The sequence below is a fragment of the Loxodonta africana genome, chromosome 15 (genome assembly GCF_030014295.1).
Source record: "Loxodonta africana isolate mLoxAfr1 chromosome 15, mLoxAfr1.hap2, whole genome shotgun sequence".
In the NCBI taxonomy this organism is placed as follows: domain Eukaryota; kingdom Metazoa; phylum Chordata; class Mammalia; order Proboscidea; family Elephantidae; genus Loxodonta; species Loxodonta africana.
The window spans coordinates 28,789,170-28,813,950 of NC_087356.1; the positions used below are offsets into that span (position 1 = coordinate 28,789,170).

A 24,781-nucleotide genomic window follows, 5' to 3' on the forward strand; every position below is an offset into this window, starting at 1 on the left:
CACCTCACTGAGGGTCTTCCTTGACCTTGCTGGCCCTCCACTTCATCAAACATAATGCCCTCCTCCAGTGACTGATTCCCCCTGATGACAAGTCCAAAGCAAGCTAGTCAGACAATGTTCCATTGTGATCCATAAGGTTTTCACTGGCTAATTTTCAGAAATAGATCACCAGATATTTCTTCCTGGCCTGTCTTAGTCTGGAAGTTCTACTGAAACCTGCTGGTATTTGAAATACCAGTGGCATAGCTTCCTGCATCACTACAACATGCAAGCCGCCACAGTATGACAAACCGACAGATGAGTGGTATTTTCTTGGCTAAAAGCATACACATGGGAAAAGTAATTATGCACCAGTCTTCAAAGTCTTCTTATACTTCTATATATTTTCCTCCTTTTTACTGTCATAATAAAACATTTTCTAAGCTGTTTAGGGTTACTTATGCCCTATTCCCTGAAAGTCTCCACCACCATTCAGGTCACCCAAGTAAGCTCAAAACTGATTTCAAGACACCAAGGGGTCAAATGCAATAACATTTTCTTAACATGCTGTCTTGAGCCAGTTTTGAGGCCGTGGCTGGAGGCCAGTCCATCCCCCTTCTTGAGGAGCTGATTAAGCTTACTTTCTAATCATTCCCCTTATGAGGTTCTCACACTCCTGAGCCACAACACACCCATATTAACTGCCCCAGAGCCATGTACCCAAAAGCTAGGGACAGTTCTATGACCCTGAATTTGGAGAATTATTCAAAATGCCCAATCCCCAGGAGGCCCACACAGCCTAGCTAAACCTAGCCTGTCTGTCATACCTAAGCCCTCTCCTACAATTCCAGTTTGTTGTTACCTTGTCCTCAGGTGTAACTCCCTGTGTGGCCCTGCATCATGGCTTGCTATACCTACTCCCTGTCTCTGGGAACTGTGAGTATAATAAATCTAGTTACTTTTCATGACTTGTCTCTCTCACATCGCTTACAATCTCATGAAACCTCCCAAACTGGAAACAATCCAAATGTTCATCAACAAATAAGTAGATAAACAAAGTGTCGCAAAGCCATACAATGGAATACAACTCAGCAATAAGAAGGAATCCATTACTACCATATGCAATAACACAGATGAATCTCAAAATAATTTTCCTGAGTAGACACCAGACCAAAAAAACAAAAAAATATATATATATATACACACACACACTGTATAATTCCATCTGCAAAATTAATCTATAATAAGAGAAAGCAGATCAGTGGTTACTTGGGTAGAAGAGTATGGGGGTGGAAAGGAGGGATTACAAAGGGGCACAAGGAAATTTTTGGGGTGATGGGTATATTCTATCTTGATTGTGGTAATGGTTTCATGAATGTATACATAAGCCAAAGCTTATCAAATTACACTTTAAAAATGGATAGTTCACTGTATGCCAATTATATAAATACTTCAATAAAGCTGTTTTAAAAAAAAAAGGAACACCACAACAATGAGATACCACAAATTCTGTATTAGAATAGCTACAATAAAAGAAAAAAACACTGCCAATACTAAGCACTGCCAAGGATGTGAGCACCTAGAACTCTCGAATGTCGTTGACTGGGGTATAAAATAACACCACCACTCTGGACAAGTTTGGCAGTTTCTTGTAAAGTTAAACATATACTTACCACACAGTAGCAATCCCAAGGGAAATAAAAAACACGTTGACACAAAAGCCTGTGTGTGAATGTTTATAGCCACTTTGTTCAAAATTTCTAAAGTGGACACAACCCAAATGTCCTTTAACTGATAACTGTGGTGCATCTGTTGACCTGCTTGCTGCACCAAACCATTGAGTCAATGTCCGAGGTTGCCAAGAAAGACATGGCTTGCACACAGGCACTGGACGAATAATGCTTTGCTCACACAGACAGAGCAAGGTCAGCTTTAATAGTGGGTGCCAGACTCCCATGGCCAGCAGGTCACTCCTTGGAGCAGCTGACACAGAGATGATGGTCTCCATGCACCATACTTGTGCTGCAGAAGAGGGACCTCATTCCCTCCCCACCAGAACAGGTACAGAAATGGGGTTGGCCAGGCGCTATATAACAAACACACTTACAGAAGTAGTTCCTGGGAAGGCTGACATGCTCAGGGCAAGAGGGGAGGAAGGTGCTGATAGACTACCAGCGGCTATGGGATGTGTTTTGGGTCAAGATGCTCTGAGAATGGGAATCAGCCCACACTTTTATGCTAAGAAGCCAGGTTGTTACAAATTCCATATTTGCAAATTCACCTGCTCACTAAAATTTATTTGTAATCCCAAAATCAAGACTCATGGTGCTTTTGTGGTCATTTGTGAACATGCACTGAGTGGTGAAAAGCTGGAGTCACCCAATGCACATGCCCCCAGCTGAGATCAAACAAGACAACGTTCTGCATTGTTTCAGCTCTCATACTGTAAACAAGTGTCTTTTCTGCAGCATATTTGGCGCCATGTTTTTCACGTTTGTGCTTTTGGTAGGTGATTTTGCTGCATAAAATGGCCTTCTAGTACTAAAGTGCTGTCTAGCACTCCTAAGCTCAAGAAGGCTGTGACGTGCCTTACGGAGAAAATATGTGTTAGATAAGCTTCATTCAGGCATGAGTTCTAGTACTGTTGGCTGTGAGTTCAATGTTAATGAACCAACAATGTTAAATAAGGTGTCGTTAAACAGAAATACATATAAAACAAAGTTATATGTTGAGTGGTGGACAAAAATGTGACCAGAGGCTTGCAGGAACCTAACTTTGCATTTTCCCTGGGAATAATAGCTCAGTATTCACTAATTCAAGAGTTTGAGACAATTTTATAGACCGTAACTACCGTGAATAGCAAGAATTTACCATATATGAAAATTGCTGAAGCTGAATGTAGGCGCATGGGAGTTCATTAGAGTATTCTGTCTGCACTTGTAAATGTTTGACATTTTCCATCATGAAGTGTTTTTTAAAAAGCATGGTTTTGATGAAGATTTCTCTCTTCTCCAAAAGTCTAAGACATTTGAACTTTTGAAATGAAAACGACTAAGTAATAGAAATGAGATTAAAGTTTTATTAGATAGTGTCGTTAAGTGTGCCCATTGCCTCTGGAAATGTTTCAGATTTTCTCTTCAGAAAGATTATTGTAAATTGTTAGGGATGAAAGGAAAATCACAGGTTTAAATTAATCTTTTAAGATTAATAGTAAATATATATATATACCAAAATGTTCTACTTATATAAATATATACACACACATATATATATGCATATTTCTATGTGTATACACTCACATACTTCCAAAAATCTTAATCTTGAAGGTTAAAAATAAAAATGCTAATAATGGCTGCTTCTAAAAAAAAAAAGAAGCCAGGCTGACACATCTGGTCCCAAACCCAAGGCTCATTTGTGGGTCACAGGGAAAGGTGACAGGCTGCACAGGCTGTCCTCTTCTACAATATCCATAGAATGGAATGCTAACCCGTCACCGTCGGGTCGATCCCAACTCACAGCAGCCCTGTAAAAAATAATGAACTAACGATCCACTCAGTGGTGTGGATGAAACTCAAAATCATTATGCTAAACGAAAGAAGCTAGATTCAAAAGGCTACATACATACTGTATGATTCCACTTACATAACATTCAAGAAAAGGCAAAATTACAGGGACAAAAAAAAGAGATCAGTGGGTACAAGGGTCCAGGGATGGGAGGAGGGGTGGACTACAAAGAAGCATGAGAACCATGGCCCAGCCAAGTTGACACAAAACCTTAATCATCACAGACATCATGTAAGAAGTCCAATTTCCTCATAAGACCAGACTTAATGGTCTGACTGAGACTGGAAGGACCTAGGTGGTCATGGCCCCTGGACCTTCTGTTGCCCCACAACAGGAACCATTCCCGAAGCCAACTCTTCAGACATGGATTGGACTGGACAATGCGTTGGAGAGGGATAATGGTGAGGAGTGAGCTTCTTGGATCAGGTGGACACTTGAGACTATGTTGGCATCTCCTGCCTGGAGGGGAGGTGAGAGGGTGGAGGGGGTTAGAGGCTGGCGAAAAGGACACGAAAAGAGAGAGCGGAGGGAGAGAGCGGGCTGTCTCATTAGGGGGAGAGCAATTGGGAGTGTGTAGCAAGGTGTATATGGGTTTTTGTGTGACAGACTGACTTGATTTGTAAACTTTCACTTAAAGAACAAAAAAAATTATTAAAAAAAAAAAAGTCCAAAAAAAAAAGAAGCATGAGAGAATTTCTGGGTGACACGGAACTGTTCTATATCTTAGTTCTGGTGGTGGTTATAAAACTGTAAGCATTTGCTAAAGTTCATAGAAATCTACATTTAAAAAGGGTAAATTTTGTGTTAAGTAATAATTTACTGAGGCTTACTATGTATCATGATGATGAGACACTTCTTTGAGCTATCAAAGGTTTCTGACTTCCTCTCCAACTAAAAATAATTAATACCCTCCCCGCAAAAACTAAACCAAACCCATGGCCACTAAGTCGATTCCAACTCATAGCGACCCTATAGGACAAAGTAGAACTGCCCCATAGGGTTTCCAAGGCACACCTGGTAGATTACAACTGCCGACCTTTTGGTTAGTAGCCGAACTCTTAACTACTGCGCCACTAGGGCTCCATACCCTCCCCAAGTGATCCACATGTGTGTTGCAGAAGTAGACCAGAAGAGACAACTTAGAAAAAAATCAAGGTGAAGGTGCCATTCCATTATGAGAGGCAACTGGACAAAGATGCCAGGAGGTCATGTTCAGCAGAAGAGCAATAACACAAGAGCCGTGCAAGTCTTTCCAGATTTCTAGGCTTTAAATGGTCACGTCCCATCCTGTTTATTAAGCAATCTTTATAATCTATAAAAGTTTTCATGTGTTCTAAGTAGTTTTTCCCAACTGAAGACAATGACTATCAATCACTATAATTTAATAAACCAGCATTCTGGTTTACCAGTCTCTCTTGCACGATGGGCAATCAATCCCTGAAACTTTATTCATTCCTGTGTTAGACGGCCTGACAGTTCAGTGAAAGGAAGCTCGTAAATACCAAAGAAAGAGGTATCTGATGACAAAAATGTTACAACTAATTATAAACAGGTTCTAAAGAGACTATCTCCTAGGTAACTTTAAGCAAAATTTTTAACAGTTAAAAAAAAAAAAAACTCCATTAACAACTGGGCCAGTAACAGAAAATGACAGACACTATTTATTTTATAAACACACATTCCACATATACAAGTCTAGCCAGGACAGACATAGAAAAGACAGAATTTTAAAATATAATTCACAAGAGGTTTTTTTATTACTTTATCAGTTCCAAAATATTTCCTTAAAAAAATTTTCAGACTGGAATGACAGACTTTTCATTTACTGTTGTACTTCCTACAAATTTATCAGCAAAGAGGTATCAATATAATTTTTCCATAAGCTTTAACACATAAAAGAACAATAAAATAGATAATAAACCTTATTTGACCTGCTCCAATTAAGTCACTCCAGCTGTCTTCAGTCCAGTTCTGGTCTCCAGACAGATTTCTAGTAGAGGTTCATGTTACTCGGACCATCCCCAATAGGACAGGATCGATAGCATTGTCTGTCATAAGGTCTATTACAAGGTAACCTTTTATTCTGGGATGCTTGACTGGTGTCTGGCTTTACATTCCAAGAGTATCTCCTTTGTGAATAGTCCTGCCCATGGGGACCAGGAGGTGGAAGAAGGCCTCTCCGGTAAACATACGGATTTTGTGAAAATTTCCTTAAAACAAAACAAGAAGTAATAAACTATTATTAGGATTAATAACATATACTAAGCTTTATGAATACATAGATATTATGGTTCTACCATTTCCTACCTGTGTGACCTTGGGCAGATAAATTACTTAATCTTTCTATCTCTTACCACTGCCATAAAGTCAATTCCAACTCATAGCAACCCTACAGGACAGAGTAGAACTGCCCCAAAGGGTTTCCAAGGAATGCCTGGTGGATTCAAACTGCCAACCTTTTGGTTAGCAGCTGAGCTCTTAACCACTGCACCACCAGGGCTCCACCTCTCTCAGTCCTTTATGAAATGGAACTAATAATACCTTCCATCTTCATGGGCTGGTATGAAGGAAATGAAGACATTTAAATTACCTATCACAACACCTTGGCACAGAATAGGTTCCCAGGAGCCCTGCCACCACCCTTCTCTATAAATTCACGCCCATACTATTCTACCTCAGACACAATCCTTCCAAAAGTCTGCCAGGGCTGACATGAGTCAGAAAAGCTATTTATTTTTGAAGACAGAAAGTTGCCTTCATCTTATAAAGAAACAAGGATTCTAACCCTGGTACATGCAAGAAATTTGGGGTACTAGAATTTGTTTCAAAAGCAAGATCAGTAACTCTAACATAAATCATACAAAAGAAAATTTGGAAACCTGAGAAATTAGCTAGCATCTTTTTTATACTGTTAAACAATAATCTATTATCTTCACCTGTCATAAGTGAGCTATCACTTTTAATGGCTTTACAAAATGTCATAACAGGGATAAAATAATTTATTTAGCTATTATCCATTGTTAGAAATGTGGGCTGCTATCAATTTTTCCACCATTATGAATAATGCTTGAATTTGCATCTCAGTACAGCCTACTCCTCATTTATGAACATGGTTAGGTGCCAAAGACTAGGTCGTTATGCAAAATTCAACATTATGTGAAAATGGTGGACGACCACATCAGATCACAAAATGGAAGATGGCTACATCATTACATAACTGCCATGCCACTGAGAATCATGGCCCAGCCAAGATGACACATAATCTTAACAATCACAGCCAACATTACTCTCGCCTCCTACTTCGGCATTTATTACTGCCAAACATACTTCATTAATATGCAAAACGGCCAGATAGGTTTTTTACTATTGTTGTAAATGTGAAACGATGACAAGATAAACTATAAGCGAGGAGTAAGTGTATATATACTTACTGTATCCTGAGCACCTAGCCCAGTGTCTGCATAGTAGTAAGTTTGGGAAATGTGTTGAATGTTTGAATGCATATAGCTTTATCCATATTTTGAAGTTATTACCTTAGTTTCAATGTGCAATTACCAGGTGTGAGTATTTTTATGGCTATTAAAATTGTGTTACCAAAAGAGCTGTGCCAACTTTCAGTGCCACTAGCAACATAAGCAACATCTTTTTAAAACATTTACATTTTTTAAAAAGGTCAATGTCTTTTAACTTAACCACACTGAGGTTTTCCCTGTTGCCAAGTGGAAATATTTTTGTGATTTATACGTTTAAATCCTTCACAAAATTCTCTACTGGAATTTTAATATTTTTCTTATTTGTATTAACTCTTTAAGTAACAACCACTTTCCTTATTCTGAAATCTAATGCCACTATTAATGTTGCCTAAGAATGCAAGATCCTTTTTGAGCTACATCAAATTGTTTGCCTGAACTAAGTTTAGAACCAACAAGTGTCTAAGTCCCTTTCCAACTGCCTCTGAAAAGTCATGCATTCCCATCATGTACTTGATTTTCCAGCCCCAAATGAAAAATACAGAGCAGGGCAATACCTCCTGGCTGACACTGATCCACAAGAATACATCAAAGATACGAACAGATACTGCACCAAAGAAGACATGCCAGCAGCTAACAAACACATGAAGAAACGTTTGCAATCATTAGCCATTAGAGAGATGCAAATCAAAACTGCAATATACCATCTGACCCTGACATTACTAATCTAAGAAACAGAAAATAACAAATGTTGGAGAGGTTGTGGGGAGAATGGAACTTTTATACACTACTGGTGGGAATGTAAAATGGTACAACCACCATGGAAAACAATATGGCGTTTCCCTAAAAGGCTAGAAACAGAAATATCATATGACCCAGCAATCACCCTCTTAGGTATATACCCTAAAGAAATAAGAGCCATAACACAAATAGACATATGCATACCCATGTTCACTGCAACATTATTCACAATAGCAATAAGATGGCAACAACCTAAGTGCCCATCAAGAGATGAATGGATTAACAAACTGGAACATACAATGGAATACTATGCAACAGTAAAGGATAATGATGAATCTGCAAAACATCTCACAACATGGATGAATCTGGAGGACATTATGCTGAGTGGAATTAAGTCAATGACAAAAAGACATACACTGTCTAACACTACTATTACAAAGAAACAAGAGAAGGTTTACACACAGGAAAAAAAAAAAAATTCTTTGATGGTTACCAGGGATGGGTGGGAGATGGAGGGAAAATTACCAAATACATTAGAAGACATATGTTAATACTTGTGAAGGGAAAGGCAATATACAATTTGAGGGAAGTCAGCAAAACATGACCAAAGCATGGAAGGACAATGAGAAGAACACAAGAACAAAAGGCAACAATGGTAATTACTTTAGCAGAGACAATCCTGCAACAATGGTTATTAACAAACACTGATCTACAAATGGATACATATGTAGACAGATATGCCAAGAAGTGTGAGAGGGTTAAGGAAACACACCTACCTGCAGATACAGCTTTCGTGGTAGATATTTTTACATACATAATTACAGGTGCTGCTTATAAATTAATATAGACAATAGAGCACACAAGGGCCACAGCCATAGCATCTTCTTAGACATAACCAAACATCTCACAGGATGAAATTCCTAGGCTCAAAGGCGAAGGATCATACGCTCAGGGGACATCTACATCAACTGGCACAACATAGTTCATAAAGACAAAGTTCTGCATCTTACGTTGGTGAGCAGCGTCTGGGGTCTTAAAAGCTTGTGAGCAGCCATCTAAGATACAACTATTGGTCTCTTACCATCCAGACCAAAGGAGAGTGAAGAAAGCTAAAGACACAAGGGAGCAATTAGTCCAAAGGACTAATGGGCCACATGAACCACAGCCTACATGACCCCAAGACCAGAAGAACTAGATGGTGCCTAGCTACCGCCACCAACTGGGATCACACAACAGAAGGTCCCCAACAGAGTGGGAGAACAACTGTAGAACAAAAAATCAAATTCACAAAAAAGACCAGGCTTACTGGTCTAACAGAGACTGGAGGAACCCCCAAGGCTGAGGTCCTAAGATACTCTTCTGAATTGGAACTGACACCATTCCCAGAGACACCTTTCAGCCAAACCATAGACAGGCCCATAAAATAAACAATAACTAGAGGAATGTGCTCCTTAGAACAAGTATATGAGATCAAAAGGGCAAAACGTACCCAAAAGCAAAGATGGGAAGACAGGAAGAGAAGGGATAGAAAATCAGGAGTAAAGAAAAAAAAGTGCTGATACATCGTGGGGAATAAAACCAACGTCATGGAATACTTTATGTACAAACTATTGAGTAGGAAACCAACTTTCTCTGTAAACTCTTCACCTAATGCACAATAAAAAAATTCAAAATTAAAAAAAAAGACTAACTACTGAAAAAAAAAGAAAATGTCAATTCCTTATAATTATCATAATGTGTTTTTACTAATTTACAGTATTACTTTTATTCAATTCTAGAAAAAGGGAAAGCAGAGGTACCTGACTGACTGGGTCTGAGAATGGAAATGCCGAGACTGCGTTGGGTAATCTTGGGTCTGATGTAGATTATACCCAGGTCCTCGGTGGTACGGGCTGGTTCCAGGAAATACCTTGGTGGTATGGACTGGTCCCATGAAATGTGCTGATTCTTCAAAACCACTTGACCTGGATACGCCGGAACCCCAATTCCTCGAAAAGAATATTTCTACACATATCACTGGTTTCCAAATTTAGTAGCCAATTTAGTGACAATATTTTGCCTATGAAAATAACAATCCCATCCTCCCTCATTTACTTTTGTGCAGGTTTCCCCAGCAAGTAAACACGTTACCAGAAGAATGGATATATGCAGCCTAAGTTATATAAAGAGACCTTCTTAACTACAAATCTCACATATAAAACAAAGACTTACTTTCTGACAGGACCATTCTGAAGGTCTTCAATGTAGTTTATTCTTTCTATGCAATGTCCTCGGCACCTATTGAATACTGAGGAGTAGATGGATTGTTGGAAATTAACTGTCTAAAAACAAATCCTTCCTAGAGAAAGCAAATCAAAACTAAAATCCATTAACTAATTATTTAAACTGTTACATACCACTATTTCCAGATCCTCTTGTAATCTTTTGGCAGGTTATCTTACATCAAAACAAATGAATTATAAATTTTTTTTTTTTCAAAATTTGAGAAATCCATCTACATTTCCACCTTCAGCTTTTACAAAAAGAGAAAAGTAGTGACAACCATTATACTTACATTCAATTGCATCATCTGGCCTCATGCCTTCTACATCAATCAAATATCTAACAAAACAACACAATTTGGGTCATTTATATGTACAAAAAGAAAAAAATCAGGTTTTTTCAAAAAAGGTCTAATTTCACTTGCAAATATAAAAATCCTAAGGAAATATCAGCATACTGAATCCAACAATTATTAAAGAACGATACACCATGACCATAAAAAGAATGGAAGGATGACCCAACTTTAGGAAATCTACTAATATACTTATTTACATTAATGTAACTAATTAATATATAAAAGGAGAGAAAATGCAGTACCAAACTGATAGGCATTAAAAAGGTATCTGATAAAATTCAACAGTCATTCTTGATCAAAATGCCTTGTACAGTAAAAACAGGAGAGTCCTTAATATGACAGTATTTACGAGGAAAACAACAAGCAAAAAACAAATTGAGAAAAATATTAACATTAATCTAAAAAATACTGTCTAATCAACCGTATGGGCCAGAAACTCGGAAGCAACCATCATTGTCAGCCATTTCTTCCTTACCCTCATCTCCAATCCACCACCAAGTCCTGACAACTATGTTACCTAAACATCTCTAGAGTATGTCCCCATTTTCCCACCAAAATCATCACCACAACCTGGTCCAAGCCACCAGTACACCTGGACTTCTGCAAAAGCCTAACTTGTCTCCCTGCCTCCACTCTCCCCCACTGCAGTACAGTCTCCACTCTATAGCTAAAATGATAGGTTGAAAATGCAAATCTGATTTATGTTCCTCACACTCACCCCAAACAAAAAAGTCCAGTGGTTTTCCTATTGTTCTTAAGATAAAGTTCAAAATCTTAAAACAGTCCTGCATGATTTGGCTCCTACCTACACTAACAGCTCCAATTTAATGCCATACTTCCTCCATGACCCAGGCTACTGGTTTCTTTCAGTTTCTCCAACACAGTATATACTTTCCCACTAATGATGCCCAGAATCCTCTCCTCAAAATCCCCATTTAGTTAATACCTACTCGTCCTTCAGGTATCAGCGCAAACATTCCCAGGGAGACCTCTAACCTTCCTGATAAGGTGAAATCTCTTCTGTTATACACTCTCATAGCACCATGTATCTCTCCTTCTTAACATTTGTTACAGTTGGAATTCTATATGCATTTGTGTGATTCTTTAACGTCTGTTCCCTCTAGACTGTTAGGGTCCACAAAGAGGCAGGTCAAGTCATTTTGCTCACAATTGTATCCCTAACACCTACCACAGTGCCTACAAATAACAGAAGCTCAATAAATATTTCCTAAATGAACATAAACCAGTATAGTGTAGAAATTCCGTTCTGAATGAAACAATAGCATGTGTATTCAAAGATGTTCACACAGGAATTTTCATTACTTCAATGTCTTACAACATGAAAAACTTCTGACTTTTATGTTCACCAACACAGAAATGAATAAAGCGTAGCCTTTAAAAACAATGAGGTCTCCACATACTTGCACAGAAATATGTCTACCACGTATTAAGTTACAAAACATAATGTCTAAATATTATCCCATTAAGTAAATTACATGTATTATTTGGCTTTTTTAAGCCTGAAAAGACATGCACAAAACTGTAAATGGCAATAAACTCTGAGTGGGAGGCCAAGACTGCAAGGTGCTCTCACTTTCAGCTTTATATATTTCTATACTAACTGCATTTACTGCAACAAACTTACATTACTATTGTAATCAGATGAAAACATTTTAAAATGGCCTGCCTATGGGGTTGGCAACTCACCTGCAGATGAGATAGCCAGTCCTGTTTAAACCATGGGTACAGTGGACCCCAATAAGTTTGTCTATGAAACAGGAAACAAATAAGTGAAGTATACACACTAAAAACAAACTGTACAATTTTCTGAAGAGTAACATTTATTAGTTAGCACAAGGGCTACCTCTACCCTGCAAAGGTGTAACTTTGAAGAGGATTGTGGTTTTTAGGAACACACTATGAAGAATCATTTAACATAAGGCCAAAACTCATTGCCCCTGGGAAATTTTGCACAGCCCCAATTAGACCCAATAGTGTAAACTGGAGAAGGCCTAGTCAGGTGCTACCAACCAACTGTATTGAGACAAATTCCTCTGTCTTAATACAGCATGCCCATCAGTAATTGATTTAATTACAGAAAAATGGAGTGGGGTGGGAGAAACAGGGTATGAGAAGACTAACATTTGTTTCTAAATGAAACAAATGAAATGCTTCCATTTTTGATACTGAATAGTAAAAAGAGCAAACAGTTCCTATAGTGCTCCTGAGTTCCCAAAGCACACTCATTCCTGCTCTCATTTGGTCAAGGGTTCCTGCAAAGTACTTGGGGAAAAAGCAAAGAGGCTTGGAGGCATAAGCCCAAACCTCACAGCAAGCTAACAAACCCAAAGGTAGAGTCAAGTCTAAGATTTTTCCCAACTATACCATAGTATTTCCTAGTCCATCATTTAAAAAACACTACGTTAAGAAATTAAATCACACAAAAAAATGTGTAGTTTATCTCCGCAAAATCTGTGATTAGGTGGTGTCTGGTAGGAAGGCACTCACGCTGTCAGGTTGCTCCCACCCAACTTCTAATCATCACCTTTGTCAGAACTGCTGCCACAAATCAGTCTCCTGACTTCTAATTTCTTCTTTTTCAACTGGTCCTCCACAAGGAAGATATTATCTTTCTAAAACATAAACTTAGCTATCTTGCTCCCCTGCTTGAAAATCTTCAGTTAGCACAGAAGAAAGCCCAACCTTCTTGACAGTGATGCAGAATCCATCATAAACTGATTTCAATCTGTCTTTCCATTTGAACTGTAAATCCACAATGATCCTATGATTTACAAGGACCTATATAACCCACTGCCCTCCTGCTAAGCCCCCACCCGCAATCCTATTTTCTACTGCTCTGACCCTCACTCCACTCCAGCCACGCTGGCCTCCTGGCTATTCCTCAGACATGTCGAGTCATACTTCAGAGACTTTGCACCTGCTGTTTCCTCTGTCTTAGAATACTCCTCTCTGGGATAACCACTGTTTGGTTCCTCACTTCCTTTAAGGCTTGGCTCAAATAACATCTTGATAGATAGTCCTTAACTGATTGCTCACCATTTCCTAACTGCTTTATCATGCTTTATTATCCTGTAAAGCATTTACCACCATCTAACATCCCATGTATTTACTTATTTATTCTCTCTCACCGCCACTAGGATGTCATGTCCACAAGGGCAAGGACTTTGTTCTGTTCCCTGTTTCCCAAATAGTGTCTTCCACACAGAAGGTATTAAATATTCACTGAAAATGAACACATGAATCCCATGCCCCTTCACATGACTCTCTAGTCACAGCAGAGGCCAGCCTCTGCACAGCACAGGCTCAGCCCCAGTGCCTTCTGTACTTGCCAATACTGGGCTGCCCTTTCCTCGGTCTCAAAAAATCTTCTCCCCAGCCCAAGTCAAATGCTGTCTCCACAATCAGGGCTTCCTCAGTCTTCCCTGTATATTCCCACTAAACTTAATTTATTCTTTTAGTATACATTAACCCGTTGTGTCACAGTAACTATGTTTTCCTTCCCGGATAACTATGATAACTGGTGTTCACCTCTGTATCCCCATGCCCTAACAACAAACTGAAAAGGCTCTCAGTAAGTGTTTATGAAATCAAACTATTTTCTGAGTCTCTACCAGCTCTAGGCAGTGGATAGTGAGCCTGGTACCTGTGAGAAGAGCTTATAGCAGAGGTACCCAAAACTGATCATAAAGCAAGGCCCCAGGACTGCTATGGTAGGGAGCAGCACAAGACACAATGAAGTTGGCACAATTCAGGCAGAAGACTGAAAGACTTTCAACTGATTGCCTCCGGTGTAACATGTGAACAACTAAGATTTACAAATATGCCCTCATGTACTCATAAGGAACTTCTAGCCCTCATGGAACAGATTCATTCTGTGTGGTAAAGAAACTGAGAAAGCACACCTTGACGTTTTCAGGAATTCTGTATAACAGTTTCACACGGAGAAGCCTGGAAGCAGTGAGTAGGCTGGCAGCTGTACCCTAACATTTTAAGAGGTAATATTCTGTGACTATAGCTTATGTAAAGCAGATAATTTACCTCTTTTGGAGAAGCCGTGGTTATCACAGGCAAAGCCAAGCCTCTCAAGTTTTAAAGGGAAAGTACGGGGGAAGATCTGTGAACAGGGTTTAAGACGTTTAAGAGCTAACGCCTACATTAAAAGATCAAGTTATAGTTTGAAAATTTATCTCAGAACCCACTGATCCAGTCTCCTTCTCACCCTCTACCCCAAATCTTCCCTCCATCTTTCTCCATTCTTCCCTGTCATACGGGAGAAAAAGAAAAGATGTATATTTACTATCTGTTAGATTTATTTTTAAAAGTGTACACTCCTCAAGCTAAATTCAGAAAGAGGGTAAAAGGAATGCTTTATTCTATGGACCAGTGGCTTTCCAAAGACAAAGCCTCCCGGGTCTCAAAAACATGGTAAATATCATGTTCTTTCCAGTACTTAGATACCAGAAAAAGACAACTGGATCCTTAAAATTAACAAGTTGTTAAAGATATATTTTTAACAGAGTAAGGCAGATCTGAAAACCCTGGTGGCACAGTGGTTAAGTGCTACAGCTGCTAACCAAAAGGTCGGCAGTTCGAATCCTCCAGGTACTCCTTGGACACTCTGCGGGGCCGTTCTACTCTGTCCCGTAGGGTCACTGTGAGTCGGAATAGACTCGATGGGGCAACTGGTTTGGGTTTTGGTTTTGGTTGAAGGTAGATCTTAAAGCGAAATAAGAAAGCATCAGCCTTGGACTTAAGTTCTTCCTGAAGAATGAGAGGTGATGGCGTCCTTCCTCTCCTGTACCCAAAGTGAAAAAACAGCGAAATAGTGCTTAAGAGGAGCAAGGCTGCTGGCTTGCTGTTCTGTTTTGCTTCTAGGGGTCTGTCTCACTCTGCTTGTTGCCTTTTATGCAAATCTAAGATGCTGAGATTCTTAATCTTTTTTCTACCTCTTACTCCTTAACCAGTATATACAACAAAAAAATATTTTTGTTCTATTATATATTGCCATTCAATTTTTTTTCAAGAGATGAGTAAGCTAGTTCATACTTCTCACAAAAAGCACTTTCCAAATTAACTGTTTACCTGTGATTATCAATAGGAAAAATTCCCTGCCCCACATTTCATCTTAACATCATCAAACACAACAGGTCTATTGTCAGAACTATTAAAAGTCCCCAGCCCCAATTAAAATGCATATCAAGTAAGGAAAAAACAAAAAAACTCACCATTATCTTTATTTTCTTTCAAAAACCCATTAACAGCATGTTTGAACTTAAAAATAGTGTCATCATCAGGAACCTGATGTCCAACTGTAAATATTTTTAAGTAAGGAACAGCTTCCGGGAAATCCTATAAAGCAAAACCATGAAAATGTGTATTATTTCATTTGTAGAGAAAGAATCAAAGATTAATTAGAAGCAGAATATAAACCAAAAGATTATAATAAACTTCGTATATCAGCAATTCAGGTCAAAGAGCCATTTCTTTCCAAAGCTACTTCAGTGTAGCAGTACCGCTTGATTCACTAAGACTGCAGAGCAGATAATCAACAGATCTACACATCTGAAAGCAAAGTGGGTGTGAACTAATGTACATATAATTAAAAATCACATAAATAATTCCATTTGCTCTTTTACATTTCCAGGGTCAGTGCCTTCATAAAGCAGCTGTGACTTAAGTAGAATAGTAAAATAGAGTCAGAATTGTGAGACAGCAAGTTCCAAGTACTGCTGAGAACTGGTATTTTTGGAGTGGGAGAAAGTGGATGCAGATAGAAGCAGAAAAGGTTAAGTGAAAATCCTTTAGTTCTGAATTTAAATGGAAAGTACCAGTATGAACCCATGATGTGCTTTACATTAAAAAAATATCTATGTGTGCGTGTGTGTGTGTGTGTATATTTCAGCCTCCCACCACCCAGCTCTGTTGACTGACAGAAACATCAGCCTAGCAGCAATAAAACCCCTCTAGCACTCAGACTGTAATCTCTAAATATCATTCCCACTAAAAGAAATCAAGGCTCCATGGAGAAATGGTTGATTTCATGTCTGGGGCAGGAAATGTACAAGATGAGCCTGGATCATTTTTTTCATACAAACAGCAAAAAAAAAAAAAAGTGATCAAAGATTACTTGGGTCAGGTCAAAAAGACCCAGGAGCCAAACTGAGAAGCTTCCACTGGCCAAACACACAGCTATTTGAGCCTCTATGAGAATAATAACTGTAAAAGATTTAAATGTCAAGTTTTAATGAATACTTTTTTTTTTTTAGTGAACGTGAATATCATTCATAATTCATTATATTAAGAATAGTAACTACAACGGACAGAAACACCAAGTTTTAATCCTACTAAAAATAAATAAAATCCAACTGATCACCCTAAGAATGTTAGTGAACCAACACACTATTTTAAAAACCGTTACATAAAAGGAAAGAATCATGCTATCCCTATACAAACTATTTGTTGTTACTGTTAGTTGCTACTGAGTAGATTCTGACTCATGGTGACTCCACGTGTGCAGAACAGAGCTGCTCCACAGGGTTTTCAAAGCTGTGACCTTTTGGACGCAGATCACCAGGCCTGTCCTCTGAGGGATCTCTGGGTGGGTTCCAATCACCAAGCTTTCAGTTAGCAGTTGAGTGCTTAACCATTTGCGCCATCCAGGGACATACTATACAACCGGGCAACCAAAGAGTTGAAGAGGGGAAGCTTCTTTTTATAGAAGTACACCCAGCTAATAAATGAAAAATGATGATGGAATTCACCATTTTTTGTAGTTCCTAATGAGTTAATGGATTTAGTCATTTACCATCAATGTCTGCTAATGTCACAAAGAGAGACAACCATTCAGTATTTGTCTCCTGATGGAACAATACATTACCACCTATGAAACTCTTTAAGGCTCTGCTCAAGTGACATCTTGATAGAGGGTGCTTAACTGGTCACTCACCATTCCCTAACCCCTTTATCCCGCTTTATTATTGTGTAAAGCTCTCACTACCATCTAACATCACACGTATTTACTTGTCTATCATCTCTTCCCCTAACTAGAATGTCAGGTCCACAAGGGCAAGGACTTTGTTCTGTTCCCCATTCCTAGAATAGTGCCTTCCACACAGAAGGTTTTAAAAAAAAAAAAAAAACTGAATCTGATCAAACCTCTAGGTTCAACTTCAAATTGATAAAATAATAATAATAAAAAAAAAGGGCTGAGGAATATGTTAACACAGGGAGATGCAATCAGCAAAACCTAGATTAGGACAAACTAGCTGATTACTCAAAAAAATAAAACTCAAGACAAATTAAGTAAGACTGAAGAGACCTAACAAGCAATTGCAAAGTATGGGCCTTATTTGAATCTAATTCAAACTCTTAAAAAACAAAATTTTTATGACATTTAGGAGACAACTGCAAACTTGAACACTCACTGGACATGTGACAATATTAAAGAATTGATGCTAAGAAATAAAAGTTTTATCTTCTAAATATACATACCAAAAATGTACTATTAAATGATACCGTATCTGGAATTTTCTTGAAAATAATATGGAATGGGGTGAAACGGTATGGTACAGATGAAGCAAGATTGCTGTGAATTGATAAATACTGAGGCTGGATGGTGAGTTCATTAACATTCAAAACCCTTACGTTTGTTTTGGTGCATGTTTAAAATTTGCAATAGTAGTTTAAAAACCAAAACTGAGTTCAGTTTCAATCCTTCCTTTTCTGAGCCTTAGTTTCAACATTTGTAAAATTACTAATAATAATAATCTATTCTCTGAGCTTAGTAAATATTCAATGCCACTCCCACTGCTGTTGAGACAGTGACCCTACAGGACAGAGCAGAACTGCCCCATAGGGTTTCCAAGACTGTGATCTTTACAGTAGACTGCCACATCTTTATCCCACAAGTGGCTGGTGGGTTCGAGCTGCCGACCATTCTGTTAGCGGCAAAGCCCTTTAGCCACTGCACCACCAGGGCTCCTTAAGCACTCGACTGGAGATATTAATACTATCACTTCTTCAGCACAGGACTGTAGTGCGGATTAACTAAATTAACGTGTGCGCCTTTGGAGAGTGGCGTCTGGGGTCTTAAATGCTAGCAAGCGGCCATCTAAGATGTATCAATTAGTCTCAACCCATCTGGATAAAAGGAGAATGAAGAACACCAAGGACACAAGGCAATTAGGAGCCCAAGAGACAGAAAGGGCCACATAAACCAGAAAATACATCAGCCTGAGACCAGAAGAACTAGATGTCGGCTACAACCGATGACTGCCCTGACAGGGAACACAACAGAGAACCCCTGAGAGAGCAGGAGAACAGTGGGATGCAGACCCCAAATTCTTACAAAAAGACCAGACCTAATGGTCTGACTGAGACTAGAAGGACCCCAGTTTTCATGGCCCCCAGGCCTTCTGTTGGCCCAGGAAAGGAACCATTCCCAAAGTCAACTCTTCAGACAGGGACTGGACTTGACAATGCGTTGGAGAGGGATGCTAGTGAGGAGTGAGCTTCTTGGATCAGGTGGACACTTGAGACTATGCTGGCATCTCCTCCCTGGAGGGGAGATGAGAAGCTAGAGGGGGTTAGAAGCTGGTGAAATAGACACGAAAAGAGAGAGTGGAGGGAGGGAGTGGGCTGTCTCATTAGGGGGAGAGCAATGGGGAGTTTGTGGCAAGGTGTAAGTTTTTGTGTGAGAGACTGACTTTATTTGTAAACTTACACTTAAGGCACAATAAAAAACTAAAAAAATCAATTAATGTGTGTGCAAGTGCTTTCTATTAACAAATATTAGGTGTTATAGTTTCCAAAGACCATGCAACTGGTCTACAGAAGGATAATTCTTTCCCACTGATATGCCACATACAAGGGCCCAACAGAATATACAGGTCTCTGTATTAAACCAGGCGATATTAGGATGAGAAAACATAAAACTGAGAGAACAATTGTCTTTTACCATGATGTTTACCCATGCTCAGGCAACTGTTTAAAATAAGTGCTAAAGATATCATGGATATTATTCTTTTGTTTCTTTTCAGGCCACTATTCTGACTAAAATTTATTTCATTTTCAAAATATAGACTATGGAAACTTATAGAATTTCTTAAACACATATAACCTACTGCCAAGTATTACAGTTCAATTCATGTCTTCAACCTTATTTTGAAATACCAATCAGAAACATTCCCTTTTAGAACTATTAACCATGAAAGAAGGCCAGGCTTCACACTAGTATACAATGACAATTACTGGGTTATGAATATTATAGTATCAGAATGAAGGATCATTTTCAAGAATGTTAACCCCTCCACCTCTTTTCTATTAAGGATTCCATTTACCTCTGGGTTATAATAACGCTGAGTATATGTTAAATCAATAATCAGTCCAAGTTCTTCATTTTGTTCTTGGATTTTGTTAAAAAGATCCAAAGGGGAAAAACATTCTTCTGGAGCAAGTTTCCCTTCAAAACTCTATCAGAGAGAATGAAATAAAAAAGAATAAAAGTGTACTTAAAATCCCATGTTATAGCATTCATTTATGCAAGCCCTGTGATATCTACAGTAAGATTCAAAGAAAAGTTTCTACTCTTCTGGACCCTGCAAGCTAGGTCATAACCCTTTCTTCCTTGAAAGATTAAAGGGAAGAAAATAAACTCACTTCTATGTATTTGTTTGTTTCATGTTGGCTTCCCAACCTGACTATAAACTCTCAAAAGGCAGGGACCACATTAATTTTGTTCACCACGGTATCTCCAACTCCAGGTAGAGTGCCTGATCATATTTAGTGCTTATAAATACTTCTCTTGAGTGTCTACATATACGAAGGATTGCTTTTCTTGATAAATTCTTTTAAATATCTGGCTTATTTCAATACTTTGTACCCTGTACCATTGATATATCTGACTATTCAAGGGCCAGCAACATGCTTTTAATATGGTTTAACACCCATGAGGGCTAGACTCCCCCCGCCTCATTATTTTCATTTTTCAGAATATTCGTATTTATTTTTCTGTGTAAGTTTTAGAGTCAACCTCACTCAGAAAATCCCTACTGCTGAAATACTGTTAAGTTTATAAATTAACTTAGGACGATTTGACAGATTTACAAGGTTGAGTATTCCACGTAACATTGTAAGAAAAATTTTGGAGAGTAAATTAATTATAACAAGGCATACAATCTTTCCAATTAGATTCTTGCAAAGACTTGGTACTGATGGATCAGTTTTCATCTCCAGCTATCTAAAAAAAAAAAAACCTAACCCATTGCTGTTGAGTCGATTCCAACTCATAGTGACCCTACAGGACAGAGCAGAACTACCCTAGGGTTTCCAAAGCTGTAATCTTTATGGGAGCAGACTGCTATATCTTTCTCCTGTGGAGCAGCTGGTGGGTTTGAATGGCTGACCTTCCAGTTAGCAACTGAGCACTTTAACCACTACAAATCCAGGGCTCCCCAATCTGAACGATAACTAACCTTACTTAGTTTAAGTCACGAATCCTCTAGGAAACCTTCCTCAATTACCCCTATCTGGGTAATCAATTTCCCCCTCCACTGAATTCCAACGGTACTTGCTGCCGTAGCATTTATTTGACCCTAGGGTAGCTATGAGTCAGAATCAAAGGCAAAGGGTTTGGTTTGGTTTTTATATGCTACTTTATATTCCAGTATGCTTGAAAAGTGACCGTCACATTGTGTAGATGCTTTTTCTTGGGTGACTTCCATGAGACACACAGGAAAACAGGCTCGCATTTCACTGTCAAACAGGGATATTTCATCTCCCTAACTCTACTTCACGAGCAGGGACTACACCAGGGGCATCTCTGTAACCCCTTTATGATACAGTCTTGGTCTGTGAGCACTGCTGTAACAGAAATACCACCAACAGGTGGCCTTAAAACACAAATTTATCTTCTCACAGTTCAGAAGGCTAGAAGTCTGAATTCAGTGAGTGGCTCCAGGGGGAGGTCCTCTGTCTATTTCAGTAGTAACTGGCAATCCTTGGAGTCCCTGGGCTTGTAAATCCAGCCACTGTCATCAGATAGAGTCTGTTTCCCCCACCCCATGTGCCTTCTTGTGTGTCTAAACTGCTCTTTTTACACCCTACACTGATGACCTCATTAACATAACAAAAATAACCCTATTCCCAAATGGGATTACACAATTCAATTGTTAATAGTACCTTAAAGAATCCTGACACTAGATAAAAGAACTGCAGTGTGGAGAACTGCAGTGTAGAGGCCTTTAAAAATGAGGACATACAGGAAGGATTTGCAGCTGTGTAGAAAAAGGAACTGACATTTTTTTTAGAAAAAGGAACTGAGGCATATTTCTGGTTTCTCTCCTCTGGCTCATGCGCTTTCAGGCAAGGGGCTGAGCAAGGGCCTCTCTGAAAGCCCAGGAATCCACTTTTAAGGTTATAAAGTAGGGACCTGAGGAGTCAGGAAAACCCTGCTTAAAGAGGAGAAGGAAGAGAGGAGAAAACCCACGGTAACTGCAAATTTGGGTGGGGTGTCAGTTCATTTATTCAACCAATATTTGTTAAGCATTTATTATATGTCAGACACTATGCTTGATGTTCGTGGGTGTGGATGTGAACACCAACTACGTGTTTATCTAGGTGAAATGACTAATTTTTAAGCCTAGAGATCCATGCAAGCTGATGTCGCAGGGGAAGAAGAAATCATGACCTACGAGTCACAAACGAAATAAATTCCCAGTACATTCAAAGTGGGCTTTTCCTGATATTAATCCATGCTATTCTGTACAAGTTTAATGAGCCATGGAATCTAGAAGACAATGTTTGTCCTCACCTTTTTTTCTTACCTTTTTTATATCTGTCAATGCTCTCCCCACAACCTTTCCTAGTTCAAATAAAAACACACCTTCAGAGTTTCCATGCTGAAATCCTGGCCTTACTGATACAGTCTCTGGCCTTAACAATGGGAGGGAGGGGGTGTTACTGACATTTACCGGGCTGGGGGTCATGGATGCTACATCTCCTAATTCAAACCAGTCCTTCAAAATGCTACGTGTCCTACATTCTGAATGACTTCTGAATGTTCAATCCAACATTCATATAGCTGAAAATTTTAATTATCTCAGTCTCAGAATCTGACTCCATTTCACAAATAAATGCAACGTATTTTTTTTGCACAGTTTTAATGTACATTGAACTTTCCAGGGTAACAATAATCCTGTCAATCAAGCAAAGACTGTTTTGTCTGGAAATCTACCAAGAGCTATTCATTATTATGGTAATTATGTTCACTATTATGGAAAACCCACCTATAGAGTCTGGATTTACAGCTCTTGCATTCAGGATGCAAGTAACTATTTCTTTATGTCCGAGCTTTTACATATTCAAATGCATATCACTTTATTATAAATTACTTGTATTCTTTATATTTAGGGCATTACATTAATTTTCCTTTAAAAGTTATGTATGGAAATAGATTACGTTTATCAGAGAATTTCATTTCAGGACATTAAAGTAAGCATTACCAAGGATTTGCAATAAGGGGAGACAAAGTGTGGTAGAGTAGACCTACTGTTCTACACAGTGAGCTCAGATTCCTGGAAAAATATTGAATTAACTCGTGCTTACCTTTTTCAAAGGAACTTTGAAAGCAATGAAACGAGTCCCAGGCATCCGCCGCCCAACTGGGAGGTAGTCTTTCCACCTATTTATTAGATGCATTTGACGTTAGCTGAATTGTTCATTCGCCTTGTCTCCATGCATAGAATGAAAGCTTCTTGAACGTGGGAATCCCAGCCCACATAGTATTTCCCCTCTTCTCTCACCTTTGCATTTTCCCATCCTACCTAGTAACAACCTATGCTCCACCTCTTCCTGTTTCTCTATCTTGAAAACAGATATAACAAAACAGTTGAAAGATATCCACAAATAAGATACATCTAAAACCACAAATGACCAGAACTTCAGTATCCCTGATAGAACTTAGCCCAGCACTGAACACTAAGATGTTAATACATACATGCTGACTGAAATCATTTAAATCCAATTCTTGTACTTTACAGTTTATCTTTAGTCCTCATAGGACTGATGCCATTAAAATCAATCCGTAGAGAACTTCAAGTTCATATTTCAGAATAAAACCTGATAGAAGATGAACAGTGAACTTCACTTAATAATGCTAGGATACATGGTGGAAAGCAAAATTTGAACTGGCTTCTGCAGGATGAGTTAGAATTAACTGGGCAAAGATGGGATGTGAAACATGAAGAGCATTTCAAGACGAAGGAAGAGCATGTACAAAAACCCCCAGTCGGTGTAACCAAAGCATAGAAAATGAAAACCAAAGTGGCACAGATGTGGCTGGAGATGCAGAGCCTTGGTAAAGGGTTTGTTTTTCTTCTTTTAAAAAAAAATGGCAAGCTATTAACAATATTCTAACTTACTTATTAAAAAGACTTCTTGGGCTCCAGTGTGACAAGTGAATTGGAAAGAATCAAGAGCGGACATATGGACACTAGTTAGGGCCCAAAAGCAACAGGTCAGGCAAGACCTGCCCTTGGGTGCTGATGTGTACAGGAAGAGAAGCTGACAAATTCAACAAATATTCAGAAAGAAAATGAAGGGGACTTAGTGAGACATGAGATGGGGGGAAAGGAACACCTCAAGGAGTGAAAAAGGGTATACTGCACGTATGGGCAAAATCTCAAAATTAATCATTTGAATGTACTGAGAAAGAGCTGGCAAATGAGACCTGTGAGGAAGCAACAGCGAGCCCTTTGTGATTCCTGGAAACAATCCAAACTATCTTTCCAGGGACGATTTGGAGGCAGTACCGGCGGGTTTTCACTCAATCTTAGTTATTACTCACATTTTCTGTGCCAAAATAACATAACCTGAGGGCTCGACGGGGTCCCATTTTGGGAACCAAGCGATGGCCCATCTTAGAGCAGTCGTTCCGTATTTTACCCGTGCGGCAGTGGCCACAGCCTCGCCTTTAAGAGGATGCGGAGAAACCACAGACCATCACAGGCATTGTCCCTTCCAGCTACTGAGCAGCGTGGGAGGTTCGGTGTTTCTAAGAGGCGGCCCAGCCCCGCGCGCTGCGGCGAGAGCGAGAGGCGGAGACCACCAACAGTAGCCCCGGCCCAGAAGCTGCGCGCCGGAAGAGCCAGCCCAGGGCCGAGGCACATTACCTTTCGGGGATGTGGTTTTTGCCCTTCTTTTTGGATGAGGACTGTCCAGAAAAGGCCCGTCCCTGGCCCCAGTCGCTGCGGGCATGATGCCAGTGGTTCATGTGGGCCCACAGAAGCCGCCCACCCAACGCCAACAGTGCCCCCGACGCCAGACTAGCGACCTCCGTGCTAATAGAAGATCCTCCACCGGAAGCGCCTAGGCACCAACACAGGCGGCGCCT

General features: G+C 39.3%; 1 protein-coding gene across 2 annotated transcripts; it reads right to left on the reverse strand.

Annotated features, from left to right (window-relative positions):
* Nucleotides 1–5,178: 5,178 nt before the first annotated feature.
* On the reverse strand, nt 5,179–24,775 carry DUSP11 (dual specificity phosphatase 11). 2 transcript variants are annotated; one of them, XM_010593653.3, is made up of 9 exons: nt 24,561–24,775; nt 22,996–23,071; nt 19,731–19,862; nt 15,618–15,741; nt 12,079–12,139; nt 10,309–10,355; nt 9,966–10,041; nt 9,554–9,742; nt 5,179–5,753 (listed from the first exon to the last, which is right to left on the reverse strand). In XM_010593653.3, the coding sequence occupies exons 1-9, from the start codon at nt 24,659–24,661 to the stop codon at nt 5,534–5,536; spliced, it is 1,026 nt and encodes a 341-aa protein (XP_010591955.1). In that variant the 5' UTR covers nt 24,662–24,775; the 3' UTR covers nt 5,179–5,533. The 2 variants fall into 2 exon arrangements, with proteins under 2 accessions (XP_010591955.1, XP_064124803.1); XM_064268733.1 differs by lacking the exon at nt 19,731–19,862 and having other exon boundaries at nt 24,561–24,768.
* Between the last annotated feature and the right edge of the window lie 6 nt (nt 24,776–24,781).

What these genes read in the sequence shown, in the direction of transcription:
- DUSP11 (XM_010593653.3), bottom strand. Translation starts at nt 24,661, where the DNA reads ATGAACCACTGGCATCATGCCCGCAGCGACTGGGGCCAGGGACGGGCC. An exon ending in ACTGGCTATCTCATCTGCAG is followed by an intron (nt 10,356 to 12,078) that starts GTGAGTTGCCAA and finishes TTGTTTTGTTAG; the next exon opens with ATATTTGATTGATGTAGAAG. An exon ending in GCCAGATGATGCAATTGAAT is followed by an intron (nt 10,042 to 10,308) that starts GTAAGTATAATG and finishes TCTACTCCTCAG; the next exon opens with TATTCAATAGGTGCCGAGGA.